Here is a 14,840-nt window from a genome sequence, read left to right as displayed (position 1 = left end):
TAGCTATTTTAGGGGGATATCTGTGTGTGCAGGTGACTATTACTGTGCATAATTATTAGGCAACTTAACAAAAAACAAATATATACCCATTTCAATTATTTATTTTTACCAGTGAAACCAATATAACATCTCAACATTCACAAATATACATTTCTGACATTCAAAAACAAAACAAAAACAAATCAGTGACCAATATAGCCACCTTTCTTTGCAAGGACACTCAAAAGCCTGCAATCCATGGATTCTGTCAGTGTTTTGATCTGTTCACCATCAACATTGCGTGCAGCAGCAACCACAGCCTCCCAGACACTGTTCAGAGAGGTGTACTGTTTTCCCTCCTTGTAAATCTCACATTTGATGATGGACCACAGGTTCTCAATGGGGTTCAGATCAGGTGAACAAGGAGGCCATGTCATTAGATTTTCTTCTTTTATACCCTTTCTTGCCAGCCACGCTGTGGAGTACTTGGACGCGTGTGATGGAGCATTGTCCTGCATGAAAATCATGTTTTTCTTGAAGGATGCAGACTTCTTCCTGTACCACTGCTTGAAGAAGGTGTCTTCCAGAAACTGGCAGTAGGACTGGGAGTTGAGCTTGACTCCATCCTCAACCCGAAAAGGCCCCACTAGCTCATCTTTGATGATACCAGCCCAAACCAGTACTCCACCTCCACCTTGCTGGCGTCTGAGTCGGACTGGAGCTCTCTGCCCTTTACCAATCTAGCCACGGGCCCATCCATCTGGCCCATCAAGACTCACTCTCATTTCATCAGTCCATAAAACCTTAGAAAAATCAGTCTTGAGATATTTCTTGGCCCAGTCTTGACGTTTCAGCTTGTGGGTCTTGTTCAGTGGTGGTCGTCTTTCAGCCTTTCTTACCTTGGCCATGTCTCTGAGTATTGCACACCTTGTGCTTTTGGGCACTCCAGTGATGTTGCAGCTCTGAAATATGGCCAAACTAGTGGCAAGTGGCATCTTGGCAGCTGCACGCTTGATTTTTCTCAGTTCATGGGCAGTTATTTTGCACCTTGGTTTTTCCACACGCTTCTTGCGACCCTGTTGACTATTTTGAATGAAACGCTTGATTGTTCGATGATCACGCTTCAGAAGCTTTGCAATTTTAAGAGTGCTGCATCCCTCTGCAAGATATCTCACTATTTTTGACTTTTCTGAGCCTGTCAAGTCCTTCTTTTGACCCATTTTGCCAAAGGAAAGGAAGCTGCCTAATAATTATGTACACCTGATATAGGGTGTTGATGTCATTAGACCACACCCCTTCTAATTACAGAGATGCACATCACCTAATATGCTTAATTGGTAGTAGGCTTTCAAGCCTATACAGCTTGGAGTAAGACAACATGCATAAAGAGGATGATGTGGTCAAAATACTAATTTGCCTAATAATTCTGCACTCTTAGCCAAAAAGAAAGAGAGGTTGCCGAAGCCTTTTGACCTCTCCTCTCTCCAGAGTAGACAACAAACAAAGCAGATGTTTGACGAAAATCTTTAGTAGCTTGTAAGTAAAACTTTAAAGCACGAACCACGTCCAGATTGTGTAATAGACGTTCCTTCTTTGAAGAAGGATTAGGACACAAAGACGGAACAACAATCTCTTGATTGATATTCTTATAAGATACCACCTTAGGTAAAAACCCAGGTTTGGTACGCAGCACTACCTTATCTGCATGGAAGATCAGATAAGGAGAATCACATTGTAAGGCAGATAACTCGGAAACTCTACGAGCCAAGGAAATAGCTACCAAAAAAAGAACTTTCCAAGATAAAAGTCTGATATCTATGGAATGAAGAGGTTCAAACGGAACCCCCTGAAGAACTTTAAGGACCAAATTTAAGCTCCAAGGTGGAGCAACAGGTTTAAACACAGGCTTGATTCAACCTAAAAGCCTGACAAAATGCCTGAACGTCTGGAACATCCGCCAGATACTTGTGCAAAAGAATAGACAGCGCAGAAATCTGTCCCTTTAAGGAACTAGCTGACAATCCTTTCTCCAATCCTTCTTGGAGAAAAGATAATATCCTGGGAATCCTGACCTTACTCCATGAGTAGCCCTTGGATTCACACCAATAAAGATATTTACACCATATCTTATGATAGATTTTCCTGGTGACAATGACTGACTCGGAGAAACCACGCTTTGATAAAATCAAGCGTTCAATCTCCAGGCAGTCAGCCTCAGAGAAATTAGATTTGGATGGTTGAAAGGACCTTGAAGTAGAAGGTCCTGTCTCAGCGGCAGAGTCCATGGTGGAAAGGATGACATGTCCACCAGATCTGCATACCAAGTCCTGCGTGGCCACGCAGGCGCTATCAAGATCACTGATGCTCTCTCCTGCTTGATTTTGGCAATCAGACAAGGGAGCAGAGGAAACAGTGGAAACACATAAGCCAGGTTGAAGGACCAAGGCGCTGCTAGAGCATCTATCAGCGTTGCCTTGGGGTCCCTGGACCTGGATCCGTAACAAGGAAGCTTGGCGTTCTGGCGAGATGCCATGAGATCCATTTCTGGTTTGCCCCAACGATGAGTCAATTGTGCAAACACCTCCGGATGGAGCTCCCACTCCCCCGGATGAAAAGTCTGTCGACTTAGAAAATCCGCCTCCCAGTTCTCTACACCTGGGATATGGATAGCTGATAGGTGGCAAGAGTGAATCTCTGCCCAGCGAATTATCTTTGAGACTTCTAACATCGCTAGGGAACTCCTTGTTCCCCCTTGGTGTTTGATGTAAGCCACAGTCGTGATGTTGTCCGACTGAAATCTGATGAACCTCATTGTCGCTAGCTGAGGCCAAACCTGAAGAGCATTGAATATCGCTCTCAGTTCCAGAATATGTAGGCGGGCAAACGGCACTATGTCCATTGCCGCTACCATTAAGCCGATTACTTCCATGCACTGAGCCACCGAAGGGCGAGGAATGGAATAAAGAATACGGCATGAATTTAGAAGTTTTGATAACCTGGACTCCGTCAGGTAAATTTTCATTTCTACAGAATCTATCAGAGTCCCTAGGAAGGAAACTCTTGTGAGGGGGGATAGAGAACTCTTTTCCTCATTCACCTTCCACCCATGCGACCTCAGAAATGCCAACACTATGTCCGTATGAGACTTGGCAATTTGGAAGTTTGACGCCTGAATCAGGATGTCGTCTAAATAAGGGGCCACTGCTATGCCCCGCGGCCTTAGGACCGCCAGAAGCGACCCCAGAACCTTCGTAAAAATTCTTGGGGCTGTAGCTAACCAAAAGGGAAGAGCTATAAACTGGTAATGCCTGTCTAGGAAGGTAAACCTGAGAAACCGATGATGATCTTTGTGTATCGGAATGTGAAGATAAGCATCCTTTAGATCCACTGTAGTCATGTATTGACCCTCCTGGATCATAGGTAGGATGGTACGAATAGTCTCCATCTTGAATGATGGAACTCTGAGGAATTTGTTTAAGATCTTTAGATCCAAAATTGGTCTGAAGGTTCCCTCTTTTTTGGGAACCACAAACAGATTTGAGTAAAATCCCTGTCCCTGTTCCTCCTTTGGAACTGGATGGATCACTCCCATAACTAGGAGGTCTTGTACACAGTGTAATAATGCCTCTCTCTTTATCTGGTTTGCAGATAATTGTGAAAGGTGAAATCTCCCTTTTGGGGGGGAAGCCTTGAAGTCCAGCAGATATCCCTGGGATATAATTTCCAACACCCAGGGATCCTGGACATCTCTTGCCCACGCCTGGGCGAAGAGCGAAAGTCTGCCCCCTACTAGATCCGTTACTGGATAGGGGGCCGTTCCTTCATGCTGTCTTAGAGGCAGCAGCAGGCTTTTTGGCCTGCTTACCTTTGTTCCAGGTCTGGTTAGGTCTCCAGACCGTCTTGGACTGAGCAAAAGTTCCCTCTTGTTTTGCATTAGAGGAAGTTGCTGCCGCACTTGCCTTGAAGTTTCGAAAGGCACGAAAATTAGACTGTTTGGCCCTTGATTTGGACCTATCCTGAGGAAGGGCATGACCTTTTCCTCCAGTGATATCAGCAATAATCTCCTTCAAACCAGGCCCGAATAGGGTCTGCCCCTTGAAGGGAATGTTAAGCAACTTAGACTTTGAAGTAACGTCAGCTGACCATGATTTAAGCCATAGCGCTCTGCGCGCCTGGATAGCAAAACCAGAATTCTTAGCCGTTAGTTTAGTCAAATGAACAATGGCATCAGAAACAAAAGAATTGGCTAGCTTAAGTGCTCTAAGCTTGTCAAGTATGTCATCCAATGGAGTCGCTACCTGTAAAGCCTCTTCCAGAGACTCAAACCAGAACGCCACAGCAGCAGTAACAGGAGCAATGCATGCAAGGGGCTGTAGGATAAAACCTTGTTGAATAAACATTTTCGTAAGGTAACCCTCTAACGTTTTATCCATTGGATCTAAGAAAGCACAACTGTCCTCGACAGGGATAGTAGTACGCTTTGCTAGGGTAGAAACTGCTCCCTCCACCTTAGGAACTGTCTGCCATAAGTCCCGTGTGGTGGCGTCTTTTGGAAACATTTTTCTAAAAATAGGAGGGGGAGAGAACGGCACACCTGGTCTATCCCATTCCTTAGTAATAATTTCTGTAAACCTTTTAGGTATTGGAAAAACATCAGTACACACCGGCACTGCATAGTATTTATCCAGTCTACACAATTTCTCTGGCACTGCAATTGTATCACAGTCATTCAGAGCAGCTAAAACCTCCATGAGTAACACGCGGAGGTGTTCAAGCTTAAATTTAAATGTAGAGATATCAGAATCAGGTTGGATCATCTTCCCTGAGTCAGAAACATCACCCACAGAAAGAAGCTCTCCTTCTTCAGCTTCTGCATATTGTGAGGCAGTATCAGACATAGCTCTTAAAGCGTCAGTATGCTCTGTATTTCGTCTAACTCCAGAGCTATCTCGCTTTCCTCTAAATTCAGGTAGTCTGGCTAATACCGCTATGAGTGCCCTAGATGTACTTGGCGCCATTTGAGCGTGAGTCCCTTGAGCGGGAGTCAAAGGATCTGACACGTGGGGAGAGTTAGTCGGCATAACTTCCCCCTCATCAGATTCCTCTGGTGATAAATTTTTTAAAGACAGAATATGATCTTTATTGCTTAAAGTGAAATCAGTACATTTGGTACACATTCTAAGAGGGGGTTCCACCATGGCTTTTAAACATAATGAACAAGGAGTTTCCTCTATGTCAGACATGTTTGTACAGACTAGCAATGAGACTAGCAAGCTTGGAAAACACTTTAAATCAAGTTAACAAGCAAATATAATAAACAGTACTGTGCCTTTAAGAGAAACAAATTTTGTCAGAATTTGAAAAACAGTGAAAAAAGGCAGTAAATCAAACGAAATTTTTACAGTGTGTATAATAAGCTAACAGAGCATTGCACCCACTTGCAAATGGATGATTAACCCCTTAGTTCAAAAAACGGATAAAAAAAACGATATAGACGTTTTTTAACAGTCACACCAAACTGCCACAGCCTTGCTGTGGGCCTACCATCCACAACAAACGATTTTGGAAAGCCTAAGAGCCCTTTAGAGATGTCCTATAGCATTCAGGGGACTCCTGGAGGAAGCTGGATGTCTCAGTCTGTAAAAGTTACTGCGCAAAAAAGCGCTAAATTAGGCCCCTCCCACTCATAGTAACACAGTGGAAAGCCTCAGGAAACTGTTTCTAACAAATTTAAGCCAGCAATGTGGAAAAAACTAGGCCCCAATAAAGTTTTATCACCAAAGTATATATAAAAACGTTTAAACATGCCAGCAAACGTTTTATATTGTAAATATAAAAGAGTATTACCTCAGAAAGTAAGCATGATACCAGTCGCTATTAAATCACTGTATTCAGGCTTACCTTACATAAATTTGGTATCAGCAGCATTTTCTAGCATTCACATCTTCTAGAAAAAATCTTAACTGCACATACCTCATAGCAGGATAACCTGCACGCCATTCCCCCGCTGAAGTTACCTCTCTCTTCAGTCATGTGTGAGAACAGCAATGCATCTTAGTTACAACCTGCTAAGATTATAGAAATCACAGGCAGATTCTTCTATTTTTCTGCCTGGGACAAAATAGTACAACTCCGGTACCATTTAAAAATAACAAACTTTTGATTGAAGCAAGATAACAGCTACATTTCACCACTTTCCTCTTACTACCTCCATGCTTGTTGAGAGTTGCAAGAGAATGACTGGATATGGCAGTTAGGGGAGGAGCTATATAGCAGCTCTGCTGTGGGTGATCCTCTTGCAACTTCCTGTTGGGAAGGAGAATATCCCACAAGTAATTGATGATCCGTGGACTGGATACACCTTACAAGAGAAATAGTGTACCAACCACAGGTCACATCCTTATCTGGAGAAGAATGGGGATGATCTATGAGTACATATTTGACTTTATGTTGCACACTTTTCAAGTAACATTAAAGGGATATAAAATAAAAGAAAATGTTGTAATGTGTTGAACCAAGCTAAATCAATGACACCAAGCATATGTGTGTAACAACCAATCAGCAGCTAGCACCCAGCATTTCAACAAAGGATACTAAGAGAATAAAGTAAATTTACTAATAGAAAAAATTAAAGGTCCTCTTGAAATTGCATGTTCTGTTTGAACCATGAAAGTTTAATTTTGACTTTAATTCATATTCACATGGCCAGCCAGAAAGCTATCTCTCCTAATAGAACACCTCTAGTGAGCAACTCCGAAAAAAGAAACCTTCAAAAATCTCAGATCTTTGAAAAAGGACTGGACAGTGTGTAAAGGAAAAGAAAGGAGTTCCTTCCATAGGACAGATGCAGCTTAGAAAAAGTTGGGTAGGTAAAAGTAGGTTGAAGTGATGATGGGGAAAAAAAAGAAAAAAAAAGAGTAAAAAATAAGAGCAAAGGTTGTAACCATGTTTTAAAGTATATACATTTAAAGAAAGTTCAAACACATACCCACTGGAAAATCTTCATATAGCTCTATGGTATCAGGTGTAGTAATATCAGGGGCAATGTTACCAGCTGAAAAACAAATTGGGATAGATTGAATGGAGCATTCTAATGCACAAATAAAATACAGCTCCTGAGCAGGACATGACTGTAAAGTAATTTAGAAGTTGCCTACACATGTAGCTCCAAGTCACTGGTCACTGCTCCATCTTGCTCCTTTGGAAAGGTTTAAAACATAAGGCTTGATTCTATCATTTACAATGTTCATGCTTGATATTTGAAAAATATCAATCTTTTGAAGTTCAACACAGCCAAGATCGATAGTTCCCATTAATCTACCTTGAATGTGTTAAACTTCAAAAGATTCAATGGTAATTTCACCATATTGACACTGTTAAAAAATTATATTGGGGGATTATCACAAAATAAAATTCAATATACAAAAAAGAATTTCAACTGTGCAACAAACATCCAAATCCAACATGGGAGATTTGCGTGCTTTTTGCATGACATGACATCCCTATCGACTTAACAGCCAATCATAAACTTTGACAACATGTCTAACTTGCAATATTTACATTGTTGCACACTATAAAAACTAAGGCAGACCTTCCATTTTCAGATGTTTAGGAGAGAGGTGCAGCTGTACAGAAAGTGGGACAAATAGTCCCAAATCATTTAATTAGCAAATACCACCCTTTAAAGGACAGTCTACTTGAAAAGTGTTACCTCTGTGATTACCTTGTATCTATCTAAGCCTCTGTAGACTGACCCTTTATCTCAGTTCTTTTGACAGACTTGCATATTACGCAATTAGTGCTGACTCATAAATTAGTGAGCCCAATGTTATCTATATGACACACATTTAAATATGTGTATGTATGTATATATACATATGCACATATCTGTATACATGTGTTTGTATGGGTATATATGAATATACTTACATATATACACATGTAAATACATATATACATATGTGTACACATATATACATATGTATATATACTTTGGAGCCCTTTCCATTCAAATACCTGAAAAAAGAAGAAACATTTGTATTGAATATTATTAATAGCAAGTATGTTTGTTAAATATTTATAAATAAAAATAACTTCTTACCCTATGTGAAGAACATAAGAATGTAAAATATTTATTACTTTCTTTGGGTTAGTGCTGTAGGTTTAATGCAGTGTTGGGTTAACACACTAGTGATAGGTGTTGCATTTTATTGATGTTTTGCTCTTAATTAAAGTCTGTGGAGAGAAGAATTTAACGTGGCTGCAATATCTTAAGTCCTACAGTTAGCTTGCGTCGGGTTTCTCTCTCGTGCTAACTTTTTACTTTCAACTTGTAATATGTGCGCTATCCTGTGCGCATTGAAAGTTTACTTTCAGTGGTAATAGCGCTCAAGCATGATTGCTAAATACGCCTCCACTTGAGATGTGGCCCTCTATCAGCTCCATCACAGAGAGAAGCTTAGTGCTATTAATTGTGGGGGCCAACAATTTCTGTTGAAGTAACAAAGACTTGAAAAAAAAACTGCTACTGCCAATAGCTAAAAGATAACCTGCAGAGCACAGTTTAACCCCTTGGACACCAGAGAGGGCTGCAGTGTATTGCAATGTACTGTAGTGTAAGGTTGTTACTGTCTTTAAATAGCTATGATGTGTATTCACATTCTTAACTGATTATTGAAGGTTGCTTCCTAGTTTAAAGGGACAGTCTAAACCAGAATTGTTATTGTTTTAAAAGATAGATAATTCCTTTATTACCCATTCCCCAGTGTTGCATAACCAACATAGTTATATTAATATACTTATTACCAGGGCCGGATTTACATCTCAGGTGCCTGTAGTCACAAAAACCTGAAGCGCACCCCTACCCCCCCCCCCCCCCCCCCAAAAGAAAAAAGTGGGAAAAAATGAGGACTTTTTTATTATTATTTAGGACAACTAAAAATAAATATTAGATGTAAAATTACATTTTCCCTTTTATGGAGATACACAAATACACACACCAATTGCAATATTTGTTGTAAGGGAAGCTACACCAAAAATCAATATTCACTTGACACAAATGGCCATACAATTTCTATTATGTATAACAAAAACAAATCATGTTAAACTTTTAATGCAAAATATTCTAAAGAAAACCCTATTTAAAGGGACATAAAATGTGACAGTTTTCTGGGCATTTTATTATTGCACTAGTGCTTGCACATAAGTGTGTTAGCCTTTGCAAAAGAGTTAAACACATAGTCAATGTCAGTTCTGAGACAGCAATACACATCTGTGCAGACCCAGATGGGCTCATAGCACATGTTTACTTACAAGCCATTAGTGTATTGCTTTTCTGGACTTTGACTATGTGCTTAACATTTTGTTGGAGTTAAACACAGTTTTGTGTAAACAATAGCAATATTAAAACTAGCAGCATGCAAGCTCATCAACAACCTGTGCAGCCAGTGGAAGAAAACATAAAATGTAGGTATTTTTTCCACTACATGAAAAAAATCTTGTGAACTCTGATATTTTTGGTACAAATACACACAGATGTTACATTTATTTTGTTCTGAAATATAAATATCATATGATGTTGCTCTTAAAGGAAAACATGGAATGTTGTAGATTATATGTAATCCAGGGGTCAACAAATGTGTTTAAAATTAGAATTTAGAAATTCAATTTACCACAATACAAAAATACCACACTTACTTGATAAAAGAACAGATTAACAATTTTTTATGTGATGTGTGTGTGTGTATGTATATATATATATATATATATATATATATATATATACACATACATATACATACATACAAACAAATATGCCATGTGAGTAGTTTACACACATACACATTTTACAGCCTTACAGTCTACAAAATATGTTGTCAAAGTGCCCTAAAGACTGTAAAATTTGTAAATCACAATTGGCAGCTTGTAATAAAGAGCAGAGCAGCTAGTCCCACATAACCTCCCCACCTCCAAGGCCTTTATAGAACAAAAACATTCATCCTGAAGCAGAATTTAACCCCCTGGCTATAAAAATGCCCTACAGCACATAACAAGTGAATACACTGCAACCCTCTCTGGTAGCCAAGGGGTTAAAGTGCTCTGCTTGTTATGTTGTCATTCTAGGCAGCATTAGAAGCCTTGTACAGTCCTAACCTGTTGTTTTGAAGCTTTCAGTCCTCAACAAAAAGTGTCTGCTACACATCAGCATGGAGCTTAGCTGTGTGAGGCAACATAAGTACATAAATTAAAAGTGAAACTAAACATGCCTGGCGAAAATGGCAGGGGTTTAGTTTTAATATTTGCCCCTCTCTCCTTCATGGCTCCCTCAACTGCTGTAACATATTCCCAATAAACACTCGACTCTGTAAGCACCTAGCAGCACAATTCTTACTAAAATTAATGCCCTCACAAATTTTTTTTTTTTTTAATTATTGACAGGCAGGCGCCCCTCACTGCAAGGCGCCTGTAGGCACATGCCTACTGTGCCTAATGGGAAATCCGGCCCTGCTTATTACCTCTGTGATTACCTTGTATCTAAGCATCTTCTGACAGCCCCTTGATCACATGACGTTTTATTTATTATATATTGACTTGCATTTTAGCCAATTAGTGCTGTGTTGTGCTAACTCTTAAACAACTCCCCGAGCACAATGTTATGTATATGGCTTAAATGAACTAGCACTCCCCTGTTGTGATAAGCAAACAAAGCATTCAGATAAGAGGCAGCTTTCAAGGGCTTAGCATATGAGCCTACCTAGGTTTACCTTTCAACTAAGAATACCAAGAGAACAAAGCACATTTGATGATAAAAGTAAATTGGAAAGCTGTTTAAAATGACATGTCCTATCTGAAGCATGAAAGTTTAATTTTGACTAGACTGTCCCTTTAAAAAACAGATTCAGATCTATGGGGGACGTGTCCAAGCCACAGCCATGTTCAGGCACTCATATAAATAGCTCCTAATCTATAAATAATCTATAGGTTATCGCACAGCTACTTAGCCATCCTTTAATGATCTACTAACTATTCAACTGGAGGGATGATTCGGAGTCGGACGATACTACTATCCTTATGTTTTGACTATTGAAAGACTCAAAGGTCTGAATCATATAACTAACACCAAACGCCCCCCCCCCCCACCCGGTTTTATATTTTGCCGGGTGTATTTATCTTCTCGCTGTCACATAATGGAGGAGCCCTACCTACGCATACTTAAATTACTGGAGGAGCTGGAGAGAAAGGTGGAGGGGAGCTTCATTGATCTCCGGTCCACTATTAGATCTGCGTTTGCTCAAGATGGCGCCCGGCAACTTACAAGCTACAGCCCTGGCATTGCGGAACAGACTGGGAGCTCATTATATGCAATAGAATTTTCAACATCAGAGGAGAAGAGCATCAGATTGGCAAAGTTTGCAGCACTTGATCCCTCCCAGCCAGTAACCCCGTGAAGTAACAAATCTAGATCATCTACATAAGGGCCCAAGTCGGGGAGGTGTGGCCGACTCCCTCTGGCGAGCTCCGGAATTCGCATCTGATGTAGCTAAGGGTTATATGGATTGGGAGATAACACTGTTGATGGCTGGACTTTTCTTTCTGTGTGAATCGAGTATCACATTCGCAAACACTGATTCGGTGGCTGGACTTTTACATTCTTGTGAACTGTGCTTCTCATTTAAAGGTACAGCAACCCACCATTGCATTCAGATTATCCTTAGATCCGGTATGGGTTATAGAAACTCTGTTACTTATTATGAAGGACCTCTCTCTCCATATACCTGTTTGATCTGTTGTATATATTTTAGATCCTCTCTACTGTTTATCAATATGTACTATAAGTTCCTATCTGCCTAGAATATAGCCTGGTTATAGTACATGGATTCCTTATGAGTAACTAGCTTTAGAACCTATCTAACTCGCTGTGTTATGGATGCCCAATATGCTAGCCATCCAACCGCTGTACTGCTACATGAATATGACTAGTTCTCTACTTTAGTCACTTGCATACTTAAAGCTTAGACTATATGACACTGTCTTGCCTACGATAGTTCTTGTCTGGAAATATTGATTTTATGTCACAGAGGGGAGTGAGATATTGTGAGCTACTATAGAAGCTAGTCTTAGTTGGCTGACGTCAAAACCTGTTTCATTCACTATCCTGAAAATGTTGTCCATACTAACTACCCAGTTCCTATACTAGGAACATTTTTGAAACTTAGACTCCATAAATATGTACGCTGTTGTATCCAATTTTTATGCACCGATTAATTGTTATATTACTCTTTTTGTCAGATTTAATGATAGCTTGTCAAGATGTAGGTTATGATACATGGAATCTTTATGAGAATCAAACTGAGATGGCTAGCTTCAGAACTTAGAGGAGAAGGAAAATCCCACAGCATACACCATTGGAGACAGTAATAATAATGATAGAATAGGGAATGTCCTGTAAAATGTATAAACACACATATACACTTGTTAGATGTCCGGGTCTTAGTATAGCCTACTCACCCCTGAGATTGTCAAAATCTGAGCGTATCCATACCAGGGAGATTAGCAAGCTTTGACTCTCCTATCATGCAGCTGAAGTCGTCTGTCAGAGGAAACAGGGTGCCCAGGGATCCGTATGCCTTACGGAGCTGAGAACTTACTCAGCAAAGCTTCCACTTCTACCCTTTGGTTACAACCTTTGTCTGAAGTTCAGCAAGCGGCACTCAGCTGTAAGGAGATGACGTCAGGATTGACGTGTAGACTTAGGAGGGGGGTGAGGGCTTTCTTAGCCCGGTGTAGGAACTCACTTCAAGAGCAAAACAAGCAAAGACCTAGTAACTGGTAGTAATCAGAGTGGATGAAGAGGAAACAGTCTTGCTAGGATAAAAATATTCCTTTATTGAGACATCAGAGTTAAAAAATCTGAAGAATCTGCAGTACAGGCTCAGAGTGCAAACAAGGGTGAAGCACTAAATGGTTGACATGTTTCGGCCGTGAGCTGTAATCATAACCTAAAAGAAATATTTTTATCATAGCTAAGATCGTTTCCTCTTCATCCACTCTAGCTTCAGAACTTGTTTGACTTGCTGGGTTATGAATGTCCATCATACTAGACAGCCAACCCCTATACTATTAAATGAACATAACTAGGTCCTCACTCTGGTTACATGCATATGGGACGCTTAGACTATATTACACTGTCTTATTGCTATAAGTTCCTATCTGATTAGCATATAGATTGTCATGAGGTAGCCTGGTTATAATACATGGATTCTTTATGAAAATCAAACTGAAGTAACTAGCTTTAGAACTTGTCTGACTCACTGTGTTCTGAATGCCCACCACACTAGACAACTAACCCCTATATTACGACATGTATGGGACTATTTTTTTACTTTAGTCACTTACATACTTGAAGCTTAGCCTATATGACACTGTCTTGACTATGATAGTTCCTGTTCGGGAATATAGATGTTATGTCACAGAGGGGGGTGAGGTATTATGAGCTTTTATAAAAGCTAGTCTAGAACCTGTTTTATTCACTATACTGAAAATGTTGTCTACACTAGCTAACCAGTTCCTATGCTAGCAGCGTTTTTGAAGTACTGACTCTATAAATGTGCACACTGTTATATTAAATTTTTATGTACTGATTAATTGTTATATTACTCTTTTTGTTAGATTTAATGATAGATTGTCATGATGTAGATAGGTTGTAGTACATTGAATCTTTAAATTCTTATATCACTCTGTCAGTTATATTGCCATATTTTTCCATATCATTCAACGTCAAGTTGCAGATTTAGAACATCAACAAAGATTCCAAATTCTTGGGTGTAATAATCTTCCTATACTATGTGATAACTAGTGGTACACTTTAGGCACATGTTGAAACTAGTTTATGCTCCATGTATATAGTGTTATTAAGGAAACATAGGTCAACCCGGCCCTTTTGATCCTTATAAGTTTTAGAGCTCTTTAGCTTGCTATACAACCCAACACTCTTTAATCTCCACCTGGCAATGACTTGGGGTATTACTAGACCTCTAAGTTTTCTTTATATATTTTTTTATATTTTTATATTTTTGTGGCTCCTCCTCCACTAATCTCCACTAATTCATACTACAATTCAACCTTTAGAGTTTCAATTTAAGCAGTGCTTACCCACTGCTAAATTCTACTATTATTTATCATATGGCCGAAAAGTGGTCGCAAATGTGACTGTCACACCTTACTCATGGCCTATACCCTAATGGCCCATGAGCGGTCTCCTAAATGGTCACCTAAGATACTATTGCTATAAAATAGAGATTTCATAAGCCTTTATTATGTCATTCATCTTCTTCATATTATTTGTATTTGTTAATATCTTGTTGTACGTTGGTCAATATTGTAAATAGACAACCAATGTATGTTTCTTCTTCCGCAAAATATGAATAAAAAATTAAACAAAAACCCATTGCCTGGGTGCACTCTATGGTAGGTAGGTAGAAACTTCTCAAATAAAGAAGAGGCACTCACAGGTCTTAATAGGCATAAAGTTTTTATTAGTTCATAAGTTCAGTCTGAACTTATGAACTAATAAAAACGTTATGCCGAGGGGAGTGGCTTAGAGGCCGACTGGATCGGTCGCATATTCAGAGGCTCTTCACAGACTGTGTATTATAAGCTGATTTTACCATCCTTGGGCTACCACTAAGCTGAATTCCTATGGCAAGCTATCAGCACCTAGAACCAAGGACCTGAATAGTACTTTGCAAAGTCTAGAAGCCGGCAAGCTGGATGGTTTATACTCTTAGGAGGAGGCCTACTTACAGTTCACTACATACCCCCCCCCCCGGGTTCCCCGGGTAAAAAAGGAACATACCGCTACA

The 14,840-nt window shown here is 39.8% G+C and overlaps 1 protein-coding gene across 1 annotated transcript in view; it reads right to left on the bottom strand.

The window, feature by feature from the left end:
- Window positions 1-14,840, bottom strand: part of CDHR2 (cadherin related family member 2) — a 254,823-nt gene that overhangs the window by 192,874 nt on the left and 47,109 nt on the right. The window contains exon 3 of the mRNA XM_053719262.1: window positions 6,968-7,033. Coding sequence (XP_053575237.1) covers window positions 6,968-7,033 — 66 coding nt within the window. The remainder of the gene's footprint in view (window positions 1-6,967; window positions 7,034-14,840) is intronic.

This window comes from Bombina bombina, chromosome 6 (genome assembly GCF_027579735.1).
Source record: "Bombina bombina isolate aBomBom1 chromosome 6, aBomBom1.pri, whole genome shotgun sequence".
NCBI lineage: Eukaryota > Metazoa > Chordata > Amphibia > Anura > Bombinatoridae > Bombina > Bombina bombina.
The sequence above is the reverse complement of the archived record's forward strand: the minus strand, read 5'-3'. Positions and strand labels throughout refer to the sequence as shown.